The sequence below is a fragment of the Maylandia zebra genome, linkage group LG14 (genome assembly GCF_041146795.1).
Source record: "Maylandia zebra isolate NMK-2024a linkage group LG14, Mzebra_GT3a, whole genome shotgun sequence".
NCBI classification, from domain to species: domain Eukaryota; kingdom Metazoa; phylum Chordata; class Actinopteri; order Cichliformes; family Cichlidae; genus Maylandia; species Maylandia zebra.
Genome location: NC_135180.1, coordinates 13,300,087 through 13,323,058, shown reverse-complemented (window position 1 = coordinate 13,323,058; position 22,972 = coordinate 13,300,087). Strand labels below are relative to the sequence as shown.

Sequence of the window (22,972 nt, the reverse complement as noted above, 5' to 3'; positions counted from 1 at the left end):
GATACAAACTTTATAATATTTATATATATCTTTTCCATATGGGATGCTTTGGTACACAGTTGAGTTCATGGTCAACTCAATGACTGCAAGGCATGAATCGCTACACCCCCACCATCATGCTTGACAGTTGGAATGAGGTCTTTGTGATGATATCCTGTGTTTGTGTTTTATGGCCAAACCTCTTCCCTTTGGTCTTATCTGTCCAAAGGGCATGCTCCAGAAGCCTTGCAGATTGTTCTGTGCCATGCTGCCATGTTGTTTTTATAGACAAGTCATACTTTTTCATTCTTTTTGTAACTGAACAATCAGGAACTTTAACATCCAGCATGCTAACTGAGGTTGCAGAGTCTGAGAGGATTTTGGAGTTTCTTTAAGTTTAAAAGGGTGAGTTTGCTGGTAAGATAATGGTATTGTATAACACACACCTGAATGCTTAGACCTGCTCACACCTGCCAATGATCTAATAATTAAGTGCATTTGATTAGTAGCGCCTCGTTGCTACTTGCCCTCTTAGTTATAGGGAAGCAGTAATGGTGTAGTTAGTTTCTCACAGGACTGCATAGAAAACTTTCTTTCTCACATACAGGAAATCAGAGGTCTTATCTGAGTTATAGCTATGTGAGTGAGAGAGAGGGCTTTGTCACCTTCACAGTTCTTGGCATCTCCAGCCAGTGTAAAACCAGGTCGGCAGCTGCAGTGAACTCGGCCTTCTTCTGAAGTACACATCTGGCTGCAGCCTCCATTCCTCTCCTCACAGGGGTCCCTCACTAACACGAGGAGAAACATACACATACATATATTTGCAGAATGAAGCCAGGTCAGGACAGTTTGATGAGGACAATTTGTATTCTTGACATCTGAATCATACACATTAATATATTTTCTGTCACAACAAGATTGCTAGTAAAATTAATCAGTGCATTAGAAAATCCATGAAGACTATTCAGATTTTGAGCTGTGTAATGCACAGATGTTTCTGCACCAAAAGTTAGGCTGACTTACATTTACAGTGTCTCCCATCCCTCTTCAGCTGGTAGTTCTTCCGACACTCACATTTGTAGTGATTGTCCCCCGTGTCCACACACTTGTGTTCACATCCACCATTCAAGACAGAGCAGGAATTCACAGCTTAAGAGCAAAGAAGATAGACGAGTGCTCAGTAAAAAAAAAAAGTCAAAGTCATAAAGCCCATCCGCTCAGGTGCTCAAGTGCAGATTTAATGGGGCTGAAAGTCGCACTAAGTTTTCAGTAACTTAGAAAGGATGATAAATATAACTGAATTTTCTGGCAATTCAAAATACCTTTCACAGCTCAAGTTGCACAGCTGTATAATTGTGGAAAACACTTGAGTAAATGCAGGAAACTGGAAAAAAAAGGTCTTCAATAGGCCTGTTGGTCCAATGACTACCTCTAGTTTATTTTCTAATGATCTTTCCATCCTATCATTCCTGCAACTTAATGATGTGCCAAATATGAATATTAGCCGTGTGCCTTCTGGGTGCTCTAAACACAGACATGATGACACAGGCTGTAAAACTGAATGAACGGCAGGCTTTTAACACTGATGACTTCCACAGACACAATTAGCCATCCCTCTGCATCCGTACCTATCTTTTAACACAAAGCTGCAGCTGGAAACTGAGGGCATTAGGGGACATACATAGAAACAGAGATGTACCGATTTTCTCCAAGTAACAAATTGTTTCATTAAATGACAAATTTTATGGTCCTAAAAGGGTAAAAGTACTTTACCGCCTTGCATTTCTCCTTTTAAATTGTGTCTGAATTTCTCACAAGGATTATTCAATGAAGCTCTAGCTTCTACGCTTTCATTCTGTTTTTTTCACTACATTTGTTTGTTACATTTGTACAAAACCCAAAGTGAAGAAATTAGTTCTGGCATTAACTGTGTTCAGTGACTGCTACCAATGAAGTCTGGTTTTCATTGGACTGAACACTCACTGGCCACTTCATTATGTAGACCTTGCTAATCCTGGCTTCAGAACACCCTTAATTCTTTGTGGCACAGATTTATCGAGGTGGTGGAAACATTCCACAGAGAGTTTGGTTCATGTTACAGCGTCACACATTTGCTCCACATCCATGATATCACCGACTTTGGGATTACGATTTCGCGTTGTGCTAAGAAACTATTCCCCACACCATTATGCCAACACCCGCAGTCTGAACCCTACCGTCTGAATGTTGCAACACAAATCTAGACTCATTAAGCAGGCAACATTTTTTCAGACATCTATTGTGAGCTGTAGCTTCAGGTTCCTGCTCTTAGCTAACAGGAATGGCACCCACTGTCATCCTCAGCTGCTGTAGTCCAAGTTTTCATATCTTGAGATGCTCTTCTGCATACCGTGGCTGTAATGACTGGTTATCTGAGTTATTAATGTCTTCCTGTTAGCTTGACGCAGTCTTACCATGTTCCTCTGACCTCTGACATTAAGAAAGCATTTTCGCCCAGCAAGCTGCCGCTCACTGGATATTTTCTTTTTGTTGAACTGTTCTCTGTAAACAATAGAAATTGTTGTGTGGGAAAATCCCAGCAGCTCAGCAGTTTCTGAAATGCTTCGACTGGCTCGTCTGGCACGAACAACCTTTCTTCCCCTATTGTAATGCTCAGTTTGAACTTCAGCAGATCATCTTGACCATGTCTGCATGTTTAAAAGCACTGAGTTGTTTACGGACTTATTACAGATTTGTGTTAACCAGCAGTTGAGAAAGTATACATGTCAGTTATGCCTCCAGTTTGCACTCTTGGTAAGATAAGATAAGATAAGATAAGATAAGATAAGATAAGATAAGATAAGATAAGATCAACACAAATCATGGCAACAACAAAAAACGAAAATTGCACACAGACCTAAGCATAAATGACAAAATATTGCCATAAACACTAAAAACATCAGAGACAATGATGCTGATGGATTCTCGTATACACACTTTCTACATCCATGTTCCGAGTAAGTGCATTATCAGTGTGTATCCTAAGTATTTGTATGGCATAACCTTTCTAATGTCATGAACGTGTAGTAAAGGGCTCTGATCGCCAGATGATCTGTTGCTTAAGTTTCATAAAATAAATATGGTGAGATTGACATTAATATTCCCATCAAAAGCTTGGAAAGAAAGCTCACAAGCAAATTCTCAGAATGTCAGGCTATCCTTCAAAAGTGCAATAAATTCAAACCATTTTTTTTAAAAAACTGTATTTTATCTGTTTTATTACAAAGAGAATGATTGCAAAAAATCCTGAATTATTAATGTGGGAAAAATACGGTGTGGGGAGGAGTAGATAGAAAACAGTTTCCACAAGTGCTGTAAATCCTTTTCTTTAGTACTTACCGATACAAGTTCGACCATCTGAGTGCATGCGGAAGCCTTCACTGCACTCACAGTGATGGGAGCCCGGTGTGTTGACACATGTCTGCTGGCATCCTCCATTGAGCTCCTCACATTCATCTACATCTGAACACACAGATATGCAATGCATGCATACCTCATACAGATATATATTTATATGTATTCATGCACCCAGGGGCGGATCTAGAAGGGTGGCATGGGGTGGCAAGTGCCACCCTAAAATGATCCCTTGCCACCCCAAGTGCCACCCCAGTTTTGCATATGACAGTGTTGTTTATTAAAATAAGATAGCATTAACAGTTTGAGTGTAGTTACAGTCAACAGTGAATATAAATGCTAAAACTGAATGTATTGGATAGTGTTCCCGCCCTGCAACATTAACAAATGGTTCAGCCCATAGCAGGACCGGCTTTTTTCTTGCTTTCAGTAGCAAGCCATGCTTATGATTGTGCCAGAGCACATTTTGAACAACAACATGGGAATTTCGGATTTTACACAGGTGTTTGGATGTTACACTCTGGAAATGGAAGAAAGGTGAGTGTTATGAAACCTCTGTGGTCCACCGACACGCTGCACCTCCAAATCACATGACTATTTTAAGGTGACATAGCAACAAGCTGCAGCCACGCTGAGTTTCTATTTCAACCCACACTGAAAGTTCAGACTTCAAAGTTTTTACATTTTAATTACAGGCCAGTAAATCCAGAGTTATGATAATATATATAAGCCACGCTTTTTTCCTAAATACTGTCGTCAGGTTTTTGTGTGTGTGTGTGTTTTAAGCGTTTTCTAAGGACAGCGCGAAAACAGTAAAGAAAGGGGAAAAAGCCACCGCTTTCCTATCGGTGGACAAATGCACCATGTCGACCAATTCAAAAAAAAGTCAACATATGGAATTTGGTTGTTTAGGAAGAGGGAAAAGTTTTGGGAGTGACTGTAACAGCAGCGAGACAGAGCGAGCAAGTGTGTGTGTGAGAGAGAGTTTTTAGATGTGGGAGATTTGTGATGGTTAGTGTGGAGTGTATACTTAGTGTATTGTGTTGTCTTGTGTAGCTGTTCTGTTGTGTAGTCGTTTTGTTTTGTGCATATGTGTTTGGGTGGGGGGGAGGCTTTGATTTTGCCACCCCATTTGATTTCTTTGCCACCTTCATGCCACCCTAAGAAAATTTCTCTGGATCCGCCCCTGCATGCACCACGCCTTGCTTCTGACTGATTCAAATATGAAATTTGCAGCCATCACAGTGATGAATATGGAACAGTTTCTCTGCTTCTTGATTAAAAGTTTTCGCTTTGCTCATGAATGAGACACCTGTAACTGTGGTCAGTTGTGAGAGAACAGCGTTCAATTTAATGAAGGATTAAAATGAGCTTTTTAGAAACAAGGAATTTATTACATCCTTAATTTTAAAAAAAAGTCCCACCCAGCTTTGAGGTGGTCTAATTAAACATTTCGTTTGACGCACGCCAAATAACAGAAAATGAATAACGCAATTTTACGGGATTGTGGAATAAAGAGGTGTAATTGTGTAATTTTAACCAATTTTAAGCTCCAATTTCTCATGCTTTAAAATGTTAATTATTAAGTGTGCTGTTCAGCTTATTCCCCCATCAGCTCCTTCAGTTTTACTAGTGAAGAAAAACACTAAGAGCTAACTGCATATTATGTCTCCTGTGAACAAAACGATGAAACGGTGAATATCATCAAGACTTTTACAACTACACTTTCTTTGGTGTGAGTGATGAGTGGTTTATCATGCTCTTTGCACACGATTCATTTGTTCACTGTTTTTCCTATAGTGTGTGTCAGAGAGAAGGAAGCCGTGAAGCCAAAAACCTGAAACCTCAACTCACGTATACGTATTGGGGACGGTGCTCATAAGATCCTCCAAAACTCTTCCTGCTTGTCATCTCTGACTTTTTGAGATTACACTAATTCCTTTGTTAGGCCTGTGTGTGCAATGACTGCCCAAATAAAGTTTTATTTTGTGTTTTCTTTTTGTATTTTTCCCAGGAACATGTGGTTCAGTTTATTTGAGCATGCACAACACAACCATAATTCTGGTTTCTCTGAGGTCAGAGAATTTCCTAAGTACTACAAATATACTAAATCACTTTCATGTAGTTTATGTGTGCATTTATTTGTGTTTGTGTTTTGCTTTCTACACATTTAAATATCTGGCAAACCCATGTGGGCAATCCTCTCCAAAGTGATTGCAAGACTATAGTCGCCTAAAGAAATTCCTAATGGTTTGCCCCATTCTTTGAACATATACATGGATGTTAGAAATATTTACTGCACATTGCACTCGTAAGGTGTGTGCCACTGAAACAAGGCTCTTTTGTATGACTGCTATTGTGAATGATGCTTAACATCCAAAACAGCTGAACAGAAAAAAGTTTGTCAAGGTTGCTTATTGGTTTCCCCAGTTGAGATCATTTCAGCGTGAGACACACAGTGAGGTGCATGCAGGGCTGGAGGTGTCACAGGTCAGGAGGTCATATCATGTGACAGCAGAATTGTTGAGCTAACACATACAATTAGGCGAAACAGCAGCCCTACTAACATGCTGCTGAACTGCTTTAGTGGCACAAATGAGGTAGAATGTTTGTTTGTTTTTTTTAAAAAGGTAGTCTGAATGTTAAAAGAGCCCATTTTAGTGAGAACCAAAAACTCAAAGCAAGTTCTCTCACCAAAATCTTCAGGGTGCTTCAGTTTTGGTCAGATAAAACTCTAAAAATAGTAAAGTCACTTTCTTTTCTGCCACATGTTAAAGTCAAAAACACTCTTTTCTGCCAGTAATTTAACCACATGTAGTGAACAAATGGGGCAACTGTGGTTCAGGAGATAGAATGGGTCACCCGTCCCGGTCTGGCTCCTCCAACCTGCATGTCAAAGTGTCCTTAGGCGAAATACTGAACCCCAAGTTGCCCTTGATGCATCTATTGGAGTGTGAGTCTATGAGTGTTTGGTGCAAGTGAAAAATGCTATGTAAGTATCAGGTTGTACTTTCACGCAAATTCACACAAAAGCCCCTAAAATAAGAAATGAACAGCTGCTAATGCTGCTCACTCCTGACTTCTCCAGCAACCTGTGAGGCATAAAAATGTTAGAGTGACACTATCCTGTCTTAAAGGTCAAAGATCAGGAGCATTTGTTCACACCTGTAGCTTTTAGGAACAAATGGGCGCGCCGCTAACTCAGCGTATTTCTTTCAAAGAAGACAGATGAACTGGGAGGGCACGCTTGTTATAATATATCAGCACTGCCTGTGTGGACAGATGCATGTGTAGGTCTACAGAGGCCAGATCATTTAAATGTAGCAGATTCAAGAAATACTTAGGGAGAAAACACAAAGGCCACTGAATTACCTCACATGGATGAATGTGAACAAATGCTCACGTTCATTTATAGATGGCACCAATGTTTTTAGTCAAAATAATAGGTGTCACTATGTAAAAGTTTCTAAAGTTAACTTTTTTCTCTCTGAGTTTAAAAAGCCCAAAAAGTATACAATGAATGGTAAAATAAAGGCCTAAATTAAATGTACAGTGATCATTTTTTGTGCTATTGCTGATGGAGCACAGTACCACAGGCTCATGTAAATGATGGCATATGTCTGCCTATACAGTAGATGAACACTGAGTGCATCATCTGCATAAAGAAACAACTCCAGTAAAGCTTCTAATCAAGAGATTGAGAAAGGATTAGGAAGGAGAAGAAGATGGGCAGATGCTGAAAAATGGATCACGCCAGTGTTTTCCTGCAATGTCATAATTATTTTTTCCTAACCAAGCGGTTTTGGTGCCGTAACTTTGACTGTTTCAAATGGGAAGTTGCATCAAAAATAACGTTATGATTGGCACCTAATGTCTCTACCATAACGTTATTTTTTACCCTAATAAACTTGCACAGAATTTCCGTGACTGTGTCTTGATTGCGATGCTATCTCGCGAGGAAAAACTTGACCACAGGCAGACAAGCAGCCAAAGTAAGCCCATGCAAAAATGCCTTCATTGTAGTTCCTGTAACTAATTACTCAGTGCATTTATGATTTCAGACTAAAGGTAAATTGAAGCAGGAAAGTGGACTGCCATAAAATGTTGGAAGAGAAGATGATCGCATTTAGGGCTTTCTGTGCAAAAAGCTTTATAGTGATGTCATAATTAATCAGCTAGGGGCCATCTTGCTATGGGGTTACACAAGCTGGGACACATAAACATGACGCTCAGTAGTCATTAGTACTGAGTTACATGAACTCGATTACAGAGAACAGAGTCGTAGCACTACTAAATGATAACAAATTCACAGGCACATTATATTATATTATATTATATTATATTATATTATATTATAATAATAACAATGAAGTTAACCCAGGAGGTCAGTGTTTGTACGCCAGCTATTTCTAGATGTCCACCTTACCATTGCAGGCCTTGCCATCTGGCCCCAACCTACTGCCTTCAGGGCACTTGCAGTAGTAGCTGCCAATGGTGTTGCAACAGTACCCCTCACAGCCGCCTTCATCCACTTCACATTCGTTAACATCTGAAAGAAGAACATTGAAGGCTAAGTTCACTAAGTTAATTCACAGTTAACAAAACATTGCAGCTTAATTAAATGTGACAAAAGGATTTTTGGCCTCACTGCATCCTAAACTCTTTGTAGGGTTTTTGTTTGTTTGCCTCTTTCCTTTCTTTTTATTTTTTTCTTTGTATTATTTTAGGGTCTTCACCTTAAAATACAATGCGTCTTGAGGAACTGTTGTTGTGATTTAGTGATATATAAATAAAATTGAAGTCTATTGACAGGATTTAAGGATCGGTGCACTCATGAAGCACAATGAAAGAACAGGAGAAAGTCTCATCCCTGCTGCTCAACCACAAACTGCTCAAGTGCAAGAGACACAATCCTGAGACCACCGAACCTAACACTCCGTTTACCCACAGGGCACAACCAAGAGAGATGGACTAAGACCTTGCCAGGGGAGGCTGAGGAGTATGATCCCCCTAAACGTGAAGCACACCATCCAGACCCTCTTCTTGAAGAGGTTTTTCAGTCCAGGTACAATCTCCCCAACTTCCACAAATGTTGCATATGCGTGTTAGCTGTTACAACCCCACAACATCCAGAGCCTTGAGAAACTCGGGACAAATTTCATCCACTCCAGAGGCCTCGCCAAACTACCTCAGTGACCTCACCTCCAGTGATGGCTTAGTCATCCCTTTTGTCCCTAGACTCTGTTTCCTCTACAGAAGGCATGTCAATGGAATTGAGGAGATCTTCTAAGTGTCCCTTCTACTACCCAACTAAAAGTCCTCATTCGAGGTCAAATTTAAAAAAAAAAAAATACTGGCATTAAAACTCTTTTCAAAGTCTTAATATGTTTATCTAACCTTACTTCTTACTTGGTTTTCCCAACCTTCTAATCTGGTGTGATATCACCACACAAATTTTCCTTTATCTTCTAATATGCATGAAGCGGTAACAAGAAACCCTATTAATATGAATGATCTATGACACATGGCAATGAGATATTGCTCTAAGTATTATTTTTATAGTAGACAGATTGTTGGCTGAAGATTTATAACAGGCAGGTCTGGTAAATGTTGCTAACATCTGCAGTAGTTATAATCGAGCAACAAAGGAAGACATTTTCATTTATGGCATTACTTTAAAATAGTTTCTGGTTTGTAAAACGGGCTTTCATTTGATATACAGAAATACTTTTTTTAATTTTTTTAATTTATTTATTTTTTTGCGTATTTCTGTTTTACTGAAGTCCCCACTGTTTAAACTGCTTTCTATTGAAAACACTACAATCTTTCATACCACCTTTACTATCCCACGCCATTACTTATAGCTGGTCAGATGAGGTTGGCACCTATTGTCCCTACAATCCAAAGATAGAAAACAGCAGTGTAACATTTTACACTCATTGATCAGGATCAAGTCTATACAGCTGACTTGATCCTGATCAATGAGTGTAAAATGCTGTTTTTTGCCACAGTAGTTCTGGTCCATGATACACTGTTACAGGACTGGTTTCGAAAAGGGATACGCTGTCAGTGATATGCAGACATCAGATATAGACATCTCCTGTCAGAGAAGGTGGAAAGGAAATATTATTTAGTATCTTGTCGCCATCTGTTAAAAAGATTAAATGGCCCCTCACTGTACATTGAGTTTGTTTATTCTGAATAACAGGAAATTTCCAATGTGGAGAAACAGTTTGGGAAAAAAAACAGGAAACGGCGTGCTTTTAAAAAATGCATCGTTTGGCAGCTTGTTTTTATTAGATTGAAGGAACACGACAACAGTGTTTGTTTAAATTAGTCTGATGTATCACTTTGTGAAAGTCATAATCTTTTTTTATTAACATGCTATTATAAAATAACATGCTTTTAATGGTGGTTTTTAAGATTTGTTTAGCTTTTCAAGGGGTAATGAAGGAATAATGTCCTATTTCTTCAATATACCGCTATCTAACTATGCAAAGGCTAATCTAAAGGCACATACATTTTACATAAGCCATGAAACAAAGCCTTTGGTTTCGGGGGAGAAAAAAAAAGGCTTTCGATTTTAACATACTCAGCAGTACTCTTATGTTGAGCCTGCAGGGGGAAGACACCCATGAAGCAACCGATGACTTGGCCAGAGTTATTAAAAGACAACAGGGTATGAAAAACTGTTTATGTTGTTCAGGTAAAATACTTGATAATATATCTGTTTCCCCACATCTGCATTCTCAAAAAATAAGAAATAAAGAAAGGATTTGAGTCTGTGCTGAAAGCTGCTTCCTGATAACAGCACAAAGTCACAGCAGTCAGTTTAGACAAAATTGTCTCCAGCTGAGCACGCAAGATGCGTTATCAATAGCCTATTCAAATCCTTTCATGCGATGTGATGCAAAGAGCCATAGTTTGGACGAGCGATGCTGAATTATTGCAACCATGTGTGTTCCCTGTGGAGATAAAGAGTTACTATACGGCTCCATATTTTACAGTGGGTGAAATCAGAAGCAAGGAAAAGCAGCAGCCGTGACAAATATCCTCAGAAATTGAATGCGTCGCTTGAACATTAGTTGTTACAGGATTTTAAAAGTTTGCAGAGTTCTGCAGGACCTCAGAAACAAAGGATGGGTCGCCATATTTCTTTTTCAGGCCACACCCACACTTGGTTTCCAAGGGCATGCAGGGTTTTCTGGGTAATGTAAAGGGAGACACAGATTCACAATTAATTTCAAGAATTTCTGAAGGAGACAATGATCAGTGCTGATATTACAGATATTTATCTTTTGGGTTTAGGTCTTTGTAAATCACTTTTCCTTAGTTGTTTTATTTTTATAATTAGCACATTGTTTTCCTCAGAAAAATACACATAAATAATGTAAGCCTTGGCTTTACAAGCCTTTACTTACATGGAAGTCCAACACTCTTCCCATTCATCTTTAACAAGAAGAGGCTCTAAGAAACTTTATGCCCATCCGGGAAAACACACACACACACATGTGCATACCTATAGCTGTCCACAGAGACACAACCCTGTTCTATACTTTTCATCAACTCACAAGGAAGTGACATAGACTCTTAACCTTACAGCCCTGCCCCCCCACTCACACATCCCCACTTTGATCCTGCAGCTCCCTGGAGCCTTAATGAGCTCTCCGTATTAGCTCAGGGTCATTTGTCATCACCATCAAGATGGTGTGCAGGGAGAAGTGTTCACTTAGTGCCTTTCAGGGCATTTTTAAAATCCAGCTTTTTCCAGCACAAAACAACGCAACGCTTAAAAAGTGTTAGCGATGTGAACTGTGTCGCCCTGTCATCGTTACTGAATAGCACTTATTTTAATGGGAAGACTGAAAAAACAAAAATGTTTTTCCATTTAAACCGTCACCTATATGCAGGAATTTAATGTATTTTTTACTTAGTTATAGAATTCCACATAATTCAGCCTCAAAATCTCTGCAGACAGTCATCAAAAGAAGGTACTTTCAGCTGCTCCCTTCCTTACCCAAGGGGTCACCATAGAGCCGAAGTAGTGCAACTAACTTATTTTATCAGGAAGCTATCGATTTTAAACATAGCGATACTGTATATGATCTCAACTTGTTGCAACAGATGGCTTTGTGAGCCTTCTGCCAGAGCTTTCGTCTTCTTGTAATGTATCCATGTATCTATCTTGATAAAGTTCAAAACAAGACGGAAACTGTTTTCTTCTTCATTTATGAATGGAAGTGATTTTTGTTTCCCATCAGTTAGGCCGAACAGAGAGGACAGCTGTTTGAATGCTTTTGTGTTCTCCATAGACAACTATCAACCACCAAGTCCTTATTCCTGGATATCTCATCAGGTGTTATTGACATTACTGTCTTCAGCATAGCATACAGTGCCCCCCCTCTTTCCAGTTTCTCCAAGGACCACCGTTTTTCCTTCCCCTAGAAAAAAAAACTACCTTTAGTACATGGACATTAAATAAATCAACAAACCCTCAGCAATGTGCCCATTTTCCTCATGGTAAAACATTTAAAGATACAAGTCTGGATCAATAACTGAATCAGCAGGCTTTGGCTGCATGATTTGTCTCTCTCAGCACTCTTCAATGAATGCAGCAGAGCTTCAGTTGTGGTAAGTGAAATTCAAGCCTGAGTAAATTTACTGATTCTTCCTTAATAGATGGAATTTGGGTCTGGAGCAGGACCGGTGTTTATTTCCCACCTATTCTAGGTTTGTTTCTATTATGGCAAGTTAACTGTGAAAAGAAATACTTACCAGACAGACCAGTAAAGAAAAAGCCTCAGCTCACACTTCTCTACAATAACAGGCCATTTTTCAGCCTTTTTATTTAACTTAATGTTACACATTACCAAAAAGATTATTTAAACTGTGAGATTATGCTCGACATATACACCATGAACTTTTGGAAACGTTCATGAAACAGGACACATTCTTACTCAGCTATTCTACTTCAGCAGCTCCACATAACTGCTATTTGCCAATGAGATGTAATATTTCAAATGTGAGCTGTTCCAAGTGATGATTTTGTATCTTTTTCCAGTGCATTGCTCCATTAGTGATTTGTTTTACATATATGTATATATATATATATATATATATATATATATATATTGTATTTATTATTATTTATCGAAGCTGAAAATGTGTGTTAGCTATGATGTAGAAGTGTCCCATTGCGGAGAAAAAGCAAAAGACCTTGTGAACCATACCGAAAGGTCAAAGGTTATTCAGGGACAGCTGAGGAGCTTAAAGAACCTGTCACAGAGAAGGAAGTAAGCTTCAACAATCTGCTCAGCGGCAACTAAAGATGAGACAAAAGGTGGATTGTTTTCAAGATATGGCGAGCTTGAGGAAGGGATACAATCAATCATGGCTCAGAACATTTAGGAAGAATGCCAACTGTCTTTAAGTCCCGTCTGAAGCATACAATAACAGAGGAGGAGAAAGGCAGAGCTGGTCATTGGTGATGGAAAGCCCTAATTTTGGATAGCTGGGTTTGTTAATATGACGCATTGATATGTGAGAAAGTATTTTGAAAAGCTTCCTTTCTCCTTGCTCTTAATTTTCTATGTGACAAACATTTAGCCCTGCTCACTTTCAACCATGTGGTGAACTCACTTGTGCAGCTCACATGCTTCCCATTTGTCTCTTCAAAACTTGTTTTTATTGTAAGGATGGATCAGATGTTTTAGGGGGACACAGATTATTTACTTGGTGTAAACATGCTTTTTTTTTCTTATCTTTCATTTCCTAATAGTAAATAATAAAACCTTATTTGTTCTCTGACAGTGCAGTACAAGAGACATGAATCACAACAACTGTGTGCTATCCTGCGTTCTCCCCCAACATTTAATCCGCGCACAACACCAGCATTTTTCTCTGTAATTACCAAAGTTCCAACATTAAAACCCAGTTCATTAATTGGGATAGAAAAGTTGAACTGGAGCCCCTGGCTTGATAGTCTTATTTGAACTTTTTGCCCCATAATTCCATCAAGTTTTCTTCAACATCTGGGAAAACTATCTTCCTCAAAAATGCCTTCCACAGAGAGGATGAAACATGGATGTAGATTTATGCCTAACTGTACTGCATGTAGAAGATTGTTCAGCATCTCAGTATTGCTGTTTCAGATATGGAATAAACATGATCGTGCTAAGGATGATTTTTCAGTTTAATAAAGCTTTGAACGTTACTATTTACTTTTCATTGTGAAACAACATCCATGCCAGGGTCTTTCTAGCTTTTGAGAATTATTACACGTAGTAAGATGTACTAAGTTACACAGCGTCAGCATGTTCTAACTTTCACCATTCACTTCCAACATTTCCCCTAATGCTACTGACTGCTAATGCTGCCTACTTACTGTCATATGTTAAAGGAAAAGTTTACCTTTAAATGAGCAAGAACACGAGTTATAAAGAAAACCATGTTGTTAGAGAAACTAGTGAAGTGTGTAGGCCTGAATGACTCACAGCGCTTTCAGCTCTTTGATGTTCTTCTACAAGACAACAAAAGGTCAAGATAGCATTTTTTTTATCTTCTTCTGAGAAAAGTTCACACTGAAAAACAATCAGAATTGCACTGCTTGCTTTATAGCCAAACAGCTGCATATCAGATATTTCTCCAGTTTTAGATTAGTGAAGGCCAAAAAAGGTTTTTATCCCTTTTGCTAACTTCCCTAAAGTAGTTTTCAGAACTCTGGGGCACTTTCTTGGTGGAAAACTCACCACTTGTCTACTTCAAAAATCTCGAAAAAGGGGGCCTCTATCTTAGGCTTATTTTTCTAAACCCAAAACTAACACTATAGAGCACAGCCAAACCGAGTTCATGGAAGAATAACTCCACTGCTACTGTAGGAATTCAACAGTGAGCTCATCTCACAGACCATTAGCTGCGGCCTGTTCAGCATTAACCTGATAAAAATGATAGCTAAATGCATTTGAAAAGATGCCGGGGTGTTTTTTTTAGCATGTGGCTACTTCCCTGTCACATGGCAGCAATTGATCTAATGTTCCTCCCTCCTCTGATAGCTATGCTGATCATGTAGCACTTGCCTTGCTCCCCCCTGTGTCCTGCTGTTAGACGAGCCATATTCACGGTCTGTGTCTCGGCATATGATTCCTACATCCACATATAGAGACTTCAGGAATGAAAACAGGATGACTGGGTGCACAGGTCACAAAGGAAGCAACGCTAGCACATAACAAACATTATCACTGTCTTAGTCTCAGTGTTTAATAAGAAGACAAACTATGTTTATCCTGAAAAATCACACATGACTATAACTATGATGATACAGTTTTTTCTGTGGATCATGGAAACCTCTGGCATCCAATCACTATTAGAGTTCAACATTTAATTTTAACTTGCTGTAAGGTCTGATGTATTCAGCCAGAGGCATCTGCGGCTTTTAACTCAGTTTTCAAAAGCTGATCGCTACCATGTGTTTAAAACATGTCTTGGGAGATTGGTATTGGTTTCTCAGTCATTAAGCACATATTACGCCAGAGATGCACAGGAACCTTCAGTGAAGCTTTTCATTAACCACTATTATTAAAAACACAAAGCGCTAGCCAAAGCAACAACCGACCTGTCAGAGGTCATTTAGACATTTGCACTTCAGTTCTGTCAGAAACAAACGTTATGACTTCCACACCTCACAGACTTTAGTAGCCATGACCTAAATTATTGTTGCAGAAACCTTTCAGACAAGACCAACATAAGCACTCCAGCCTGCCATCATTACAACCACACAGTTGTCATAATTTAAATAAATTACTGCCTGCTGCACATGTGTGAGCTGGGACTTTAGAGTGCTGTCTTATATCCCAGGTTGTGTTAAGATCATAGTTGTTGACAATGATTTGGAACTACAACTGTTCTAAAATGACTCCTTTGTACCTAGAGGGAAAGAACAATCTGCTTCTGTTGCTTAGGAGTTAAAGCACAATGCTCAAAACTCACCTGGAGCTCTGCTATGACCTAAGTGCACGGAAAGACTTAGAGAAGCTAAACTCCCCGCATGGTATGTTAGTTAAGAGGATTCCTTCCAAACCTGTGAAAGACATCACTGTTTTGTGAGAACAACCACAGGAGCTACTAAGACGTTATACACCTTCATTCTGGGTCTTCACGAACATTTCTATCAAATTAAATCTAGGACTAGATTTATTTATTTTTCCTCAGCCATGTTTTTATTGTAACCACATATTGATATTTTGGCTTGACTACATCGTTGAGCTTAATTACTTCCAGAGACCTGAAAGAGACTATGGTTTTTTTTCTCTTTCTTGACGGACAGATTGTTTCACTGACACTCTTTTTAAAGTTCAGAGCAGGAACAGGCATACCAGTAAAAATTCATCCTGAACAGATTTTTCTTTCTGTCCAGAGTCAAATCCAGGAATGTGTGATATTACTGCCAAAGACATGTGAAAGCAGTAGAAGACAGAGGACTAAACACTGGCAGAGGCTCTATAAAGGATATACACCATACCAAGTGAAGACATTACCAAATCATTTTTCCTGAATCTTTTCCAAGTTGCAAATATTTTTTAGCTATATTCAAAACCCAATGGATTAGAGTTAACAATTTCCAGTATGTTCCCTGAACCGGTCCTAAATGATGTATGAAGGAAACATTAATTTTCTTGTGTGAAAAATGGAAACAGTCAAGCGTAAGGTACAAGAATTTGCATAAACACCTCCACAGAATACTCAAAGAGGAAACATGCAATGAGCTTAGCATATGTACAAATCTGCAGAGCCCAACTAAAGCTCGACCATTATCATACAGTGGGGCAAAAAAGTATTTAGTCAGCCACCGATTGTGCAAGTTCCCCCACTTAAAATGATGACAGAGGTCAGTAATTTGCACCAGAGGTACACTTCAATTGTGAGAGACAGAATGTGTCTATATGTCTATATGTCAGTCAATTTCAGTCGATATTAGGTATTTGCCGATATCATTAGTGGCCTTTATATGATAGAAAAATATATATATAAAGTAAAGAAACACCTTCAATCATGTTATGAGTGTTGATGTTCCCAAAGGCACTCTGAAACTTCCCTGCTGGTAATATGTGTTTGAAATGCTACAAACACAACAACCAGAGCCCTAAAGCCAGTACTACAAAACAGGATTTTGTTTTATTTGTGTAACTTCAGTGTTAAACATGGTTAACCATGTTTCTTTACAACAGTTTTGTATTTTACAGGTGTATATTTTATATTTTGTAGCGATTTTTGAAACACCATCTGATGTCTCTGGTGTAGGTAGCACTCATAGGGATCATTTTCTGTGGAAGAAAAGTGTTATGACCCATGGAAAAAACCCTTTTATACTGGTTAGATGCTGCCAACGCCAACCCCATCATATCAACCTGCAGTGGAAACTCTGGTTTAATTTAAGGAGTTGATAATCAGCTTTGTGTGAGCGCTTATCCTGATCACCAGCGGTGAGGAAAGTGAATCCAGAAAACAAAAAGATAACCTGGATATGCTGGACTTGGTTCATAGTGCAGGAAGCTGTTCTACAAAGCTAGTTGAATCTTCCTTGGTAAATTCAGGGTTAAACCTGGTTTTCAGTACTATGAACATGGTTAACTTCTTACTGCGGTAGCTTGCCATGGTAACATATGCTGTGCACTAACACAGATCAGCTTAGGTTCCAGATTAGAGCTCAACATGTATGAAATTGTCACCTACTGACCAATCAATTCCCAGAAAATAGCATCCCCATTCTTTGAAGTTCCTCAGACATCTGTGTGTGGAGAGTAGGAGGGTCTAAAACTTTTTAACAGCATCTAAAGTGTTTATCTTTTCCAGATAAGAATCTTTTCTGAATATCGACTAGTATAACCAATGTTCTTGTCTTGTTTTGTTTTTTTCATGTTGGCTGCAAGCTATTTTTATTTTAAAATATTTCTATTTTTCCAAAAGCATTTACATATGAATCCTAAAAAAGATGACTTTTTTCATACATTCTGACCTTATATCAAATTTGTACAGAATCAAGACTAAAATTGTCTTTTAATGTAATTAAGTTAAACATGATTTAATTAAATACTTGATTGTAATACATCAGATTCTTCCATGTCTTAATGAACCAAGTGTCATATTGATACATCTGTTAATTTACTGGGTTTGCATTATTACTGGCTGTATTTCCTTCTTTCAGATAGGCTAAGTTTTATTAATGTAGTAACGTCTTTTCCAGACCTACTGACCACAGCACTCAAACTGCACACCTTTAGTACACCTCTGCAGTACTTTTCCTCTCACAAGCACACTGCTGTGTTGCTTTCAGTCTACATTATTTTACCTCTTAATATTTTTCCAGTGGTTTCCATATTGGTCTTAAAAACTGGGGCTCTAGAGCCAGTTCTGTTCAAACACATTAACGACAAAAATAACATTTAGGTAGGAGAACCATGAAAATCCAAACACATGCACATATAAACCTGCTGCAACACAAACAAAAATAACTCCCGATTCTCTAGGACACATTTCACTGTTGAAATACTGTAAAACAAATCAAAATGCACAAACACAGTCAACAAAATCCAAGACTTAAAAGAAAATTTCAACATCCAAACAAAACTGCATCCATTTATGCCAGACTGTTTATAATCTGTTTTACATAGTCAAATGCACATAATAAACAGAGTCTCTGCTTCCTGTACCAAAAGTAAATACACAACAGAAGAGACCTGGTGGTAACTGAGTCACCGTCTCCCACTGTTTTATTTATTGCAGTCATCCTAACAACTCTGCAGGAAAAGCCACTCCCTCTATAGCTATAGCTGTTTCCCATTTCAGTAGCTCATTGAAAAACTTTAATACAGTCATAGAGAACTTCAGTTGTATTGAAGCCTTTTCATTCGGCAATCACAGAAGAAAACTTTCAGAGACAACCTACTGTAATCTACCACACTAAAGACTGCAGACGTGTTCCTGCAACTCCATCTCCACCATCCATTCAGCTTTATGTCATACAATCAAGCCCAATCTAATTCACACCTTTGTAAAAATATGTACACAAGTGTTCAAACACTGACACAGATAAAGATTGGTGTGTTTAATCTGACAGAAATCCCGTCCAGACAGGAGCTCAGTGACTGGGGTGAGATGTGATCCGATAATAGACAACTCGAGGTCCGCAGAATCAAACATTCAAGTTCAAATGAAGAAAGAAGATTCCATGAGAGAAAATGTGATTTACACTGAAACTGCAATTCCCCCGAGGCTGTCAACAGAGTTCCTCAGATTTAAAGTCTGGAAATAAAACTGTCCAGTCCACTTCTGTTGCTACATATACTTAGTTTAATTCACACACCGCCTGGTGACTTTGTTTGTGTTAGAAAAATCTTTGTTCTACCATACATTCCCAACAAAGTTTGTTTGGATGTTGCTACCTATCACAACTTATATCAATTAACTTTTTGCAAGAAAGTTGTAATTTCTATTGATTTTGATCGCTGTCTCATTAAAAACACCCACTACAAGATCTAGTCTTAAGCACCGTTCATAACAACTGTTCCAAAAGTGCACTGAAAGCAGCCAAGGCTTCTTTAGTGAGGACCAGATGGTTTCTGTCCTCACGCTGTTATGTGCCCATGGTCTCTTAATTTTATACAGACACATGCACCAATCTAACCAAACCAAAGCCTAATCCAAAGCTTTACAGAGTGAGACAGGGTGGCATTCACAAGCAGGGATAAATAGAACTATTACAGAGCCGGCTCCAGAGTCTCAACACATGCTTCGGGCAACATGCAGGCTGTTTATGACCTCCCAGTGTCAACACCCCGGCCTTGGTGTCAGTGGCTGACATAGATTTCCTTGGATGATGCCTACTGTCTCACATCAGAAATGAGAAGCAGGTGGTCAGCTGGCCCGCACAACACACTGTGGGTTCTACCACCACGACTTGGCCAGAGCACCAAAGAAAGTAACAGTTCAAGAAAGTCAGTCAGTGATGAGTGCTGAAAAGAGGCGAGGGGGAGCAGTGCCTGGATTGTAACTTGAACTAAAACCAGAGTCAGAATGTTCGGCTTTTTCTCAGTGTACATTTTGCCTCTTTTGAAGTCTAAATCTGCTGTGGTGAAAAGGCAAGGCTGACATATCCTTTGTCCTCACAACGCACTTTGTTATATATCTTAAGAAATAGTGACAGGATGAATAGTGACAGGAAGTCGTTTGCTACGAGAAAGTCAGGCTTGTAATTAAAAAAATAAACTCATTGTCATTTAATGAATTGCAATTTTCACTCTAAAAAAAACACGTTCTTTAATTCGCCAATCACCTTTTTTAGCAACTGTAAACAAAATACTGAAATATGATTACCTTTTTAGTTTGAAATCAAATCAATGCCCTTGAGGGCATCCACACAATCAAATCACTTTTATTGTCACATCACATGTGCAGATACATTGGTACAGCACATGTGAGTGAAATTCTTGTGTGCGAGCTTCACAAGCAACAGAGTTGTGCAAAATACAATAATGTAAACAAGCAAAATACAAGAATGAAATCACAGAAAAGTCTTCTATTTATTTTTCTGGGAGTGTAAAATTCACTCACATTCACGCTTTCCTTCCTTTCCTGTAGTACCAACTCCCCTTAAGTTAGTCTTTAAGGCCCAGATTTACTAAATGGGGCAAAAGAGCAGTGAGTGCAATCCCCAAATAGAGCATGTGGTTAGATTTACAAATGAAAACGTTTTCTGAACTTAAGTGGAATCAGTTAATTTCAATATAAAGCTCAAAAATTAAGACAAGTAAATTGTGTGTCACAGACATTAGCGAATCAGTTTATGTGCTTGATTTAAATATTCTCCTTAATGTATTTTGCACCTCAAGAGAAGAACCCCTATTAATATATAAGCAACAGGATCCATCACAAAAGTTTCAGAGTGCCCAGCTCCAACACACAATCTGAAGTATTCACTGTGGTTCTTTGTAAATACTGATAATCCTTTCTTCTTTTCTGTTACATCAAAACCCAGTTCGTGCTGGTTTTTGAGGCTCGAAACAATCTGATGAGAGTTGTAGTGTAAAAACACCAAGGGGGTAAAGTTGCCAAAATGTGGGTTAAAGTTGCTGCTATGCTGCAATCAATAATAACGTTGTAATTTGTCCAATGACAGGTGAAGCCCTAATTTAATCAACAAGCACTATTGACTTTAAAAAAAAATAACACAACACTAGTTCTGAGTGAAAAGAAAGCAGAGAAGTTTAACTAATTCTTGTGAGTACATTTTTTAAAAAAAACTGAGATTTATCTATCTGACAAAGCAGCTGTTCTCATGCAGTACGTCGGCCTCCAGTGCAGGTGCAGAACATAATATAGATACTGAAAGACTGGTCAGTGTACAAACTGACAAACACCAGAAACATTACATGCAGCAGGATTAAATGCACATGGCAAAGGATTCAGACACGAGGGATCGACTATAAGTCTACCAAAGTCTTGCGAAACATCTTCACGACCAAAGCGCACGACAGCTACCTTTAACTTATGACTCTGAGGTAAAACGACAGAGGTCAGCATTCCTTCTTCTTAACTGTTCCTGTTTGTTCTAAATCATACTCGAATCTCACACGGGAAAGAAAAAAAGTGTCATTTTGAAATGTGAAATCTCACAATACGAATCTAATAAAGAAGGCAGGTTAATAACGATAGTAATTTGCTTAAACCCACACAAATCAAAATGACTAGTGTGTGTCTTTGATGCCGCATCAGGCAAAGGTTGCGAGGGAAGGAACCTGGCTGAACACAGAAGCTTGGCTGACTCTCTCGGCGCATAATGTTTCTGGCAGAAGACTGTGGATAAATCTGTCTCACGAGACGAGAGAAGGAAAAGTGTTTTCAAGAAAGAGAAGAGCAAGACGTGCGTTCCCAAAGAGGACGTGAAAGAGAGAGGATGAAAGTCCTGATTATAACATCTCTGTTTCCAATCCATCACTTAGATGTGTGAAAACCAAAGAACCCGCGTGAAAACAAACGCGAGCGCTGCCTCTAACAAACAACAACAGGCTTGTGTGAAAACATCTTAGCAAGAGGAAGGACTGTGTTACACCTCTGGCAGGCCCCTTCTCCTGGGAAATCTAACAGCAAAGCTTATGTGTGTGTCTGCCTGCATGTTTGCGTTTCTGTGAGCATGTGGGGGGCTAGAAACCAAATATCTTCCGCTCACCATTCTCTCTTTGCAGGACTCCTCCAAAACAGCAACAAGCACACAAAAACTAGAGTTACTTAGACTGCAATGAGCGGAAAGAATAGACAATGATGGCAACAAGAGACAAGAAGAATAATAAGGGTTTAACTCTGCTTTACTTCAGATGTTCGCTATTTATTTGTGACAGATGCCAGGTTGCTCAGTTGCAGTTCATTAAGAACTGAAAGGCTGAGATTTTAGAGGTTTTGATTATGTCCAGTTTATTTATTTGTGTAGAAGTCCTTATCTCCAACAATTCATATTTCTAAGTTGTTTTGGCTTATTTAAATGCAATTTAAGTAATAGATACTGCTTAGATGCATTTTACAGGAAGCCACATTTTAGCAAATACACTTATTCACCTTCTGGTAGGTTATCGCTAAGAGCACACGTGCTGCCTTTGTATCTCCGCAGTAATTTAAAGGTTGCAGCAAATGTCTGGTTTGCTTAGTACAAAGACTGGAAGGGAGTGAAAGGTTGGTCCCTGTCAAATGTTCACTGTCCTTTCTCTGAGCAGTGATCTGGCAAACAGCTGTTCAGCTGAAAGAGACCTTGTACAGGAAACCGGTTGCACATGTAAGTATATGCTAACCATCAACTGGCTGCCTTATGTTATACCGTGCAAGAAGCACGCTGATAACTGAGTGACATGGGAGTTCACATTGGCTTCTAAACTGGAAATATCCCTATTTCCAAACTATCAAACCTTAAAGAATACTCAACAAACAAATCAATTAATTCAATGCATTAAGGAAATGTTCAACCAGGGGGAAATATTGGTAGGTGAAACCAAATTTCTATTTCTGAAGATTTTTTGTTTTAGTTTTTCTGTCATATAAAATAAGGACTGAAGACAGTCTCATTAATGAGCAGTTTTTATAGAGAGGAAGCTCAGCTGGGTTAGCCACAGCACTCCAGGCTCTTGCCTTCAAAGAAAAAACATTTCTCCCAAACAAAAACCCACTTCTTTCACCTTTAACTAGCCAAAGCCCCCACAGAGCAGCCCCGTCCAATCACAGCTACAAGACAGGCTCATTCTGCTTTAGCAGAGTGAACACATAAGGTCTGAACTGGACCCTGAATATACATAAGTGTGTTTGCCGGCTCCCAAACATATATTTGGCTATTTTGAATTACCTGCATACTTCAGTGACTTATTTTCAATTTAATAAATTGGCAAAATCTTTAGTTTTCATCTTCTGGGAAGCTGAATACTCACCATATTGACATCGTGTGCCTTTGAAGCCCAGTGGACAATGACATATTTGGTCTCCAGTCTCAGCACATCTCCCTCCATTGAAGCACATATTGGCACTGCAAACCCCTGAAGGTATCACATAGCATAACGCTGCTGATATA

At 38.9% G+C, this 22,972-nt stretch overlaps 1 protein-coding gene across 2 annotated transcripts in view; it reads right to left on the bottom strand.

Annotated features, from left to right (window-relative positions):
- egfem1 (EGF-like and EMI domain containing 1) overlaps positions 1 to 22,972 on the bottom strand; it is a 55,783-nt gene that overhangs the window by 30,624 nt on the left and 2,187 nt on the right. For both annotated transcript variants that reach the window (XM_012921870.4, XM_076892259.1), the window contains exons 4-8: positions 22,833 to 22,937; positions 7,799 to 7,921; positions 3,358 to 3,480; positions 1,003 to 1,128; positions 645 to 767 (exon numbers count right to left, since the gene is read on the bottom strand). In XM_012921870.4, the coding sequence (XP_012777324.3) occupies positions 645 to 767; positions 1,003 to 1,128; positions 3,358 to 3,480; positions 7,799 to 7,921; positions 22,833 to 22,937 (600 nt within the window). The remainder of the gene's footprint in view (positions 1 to 644; positions 768 to 1,002; positions 1,129 to 3,357; positions 3,481 to 7,798; positions 7,922 to 22,832; positions 22,938 to 22,972) is intronic.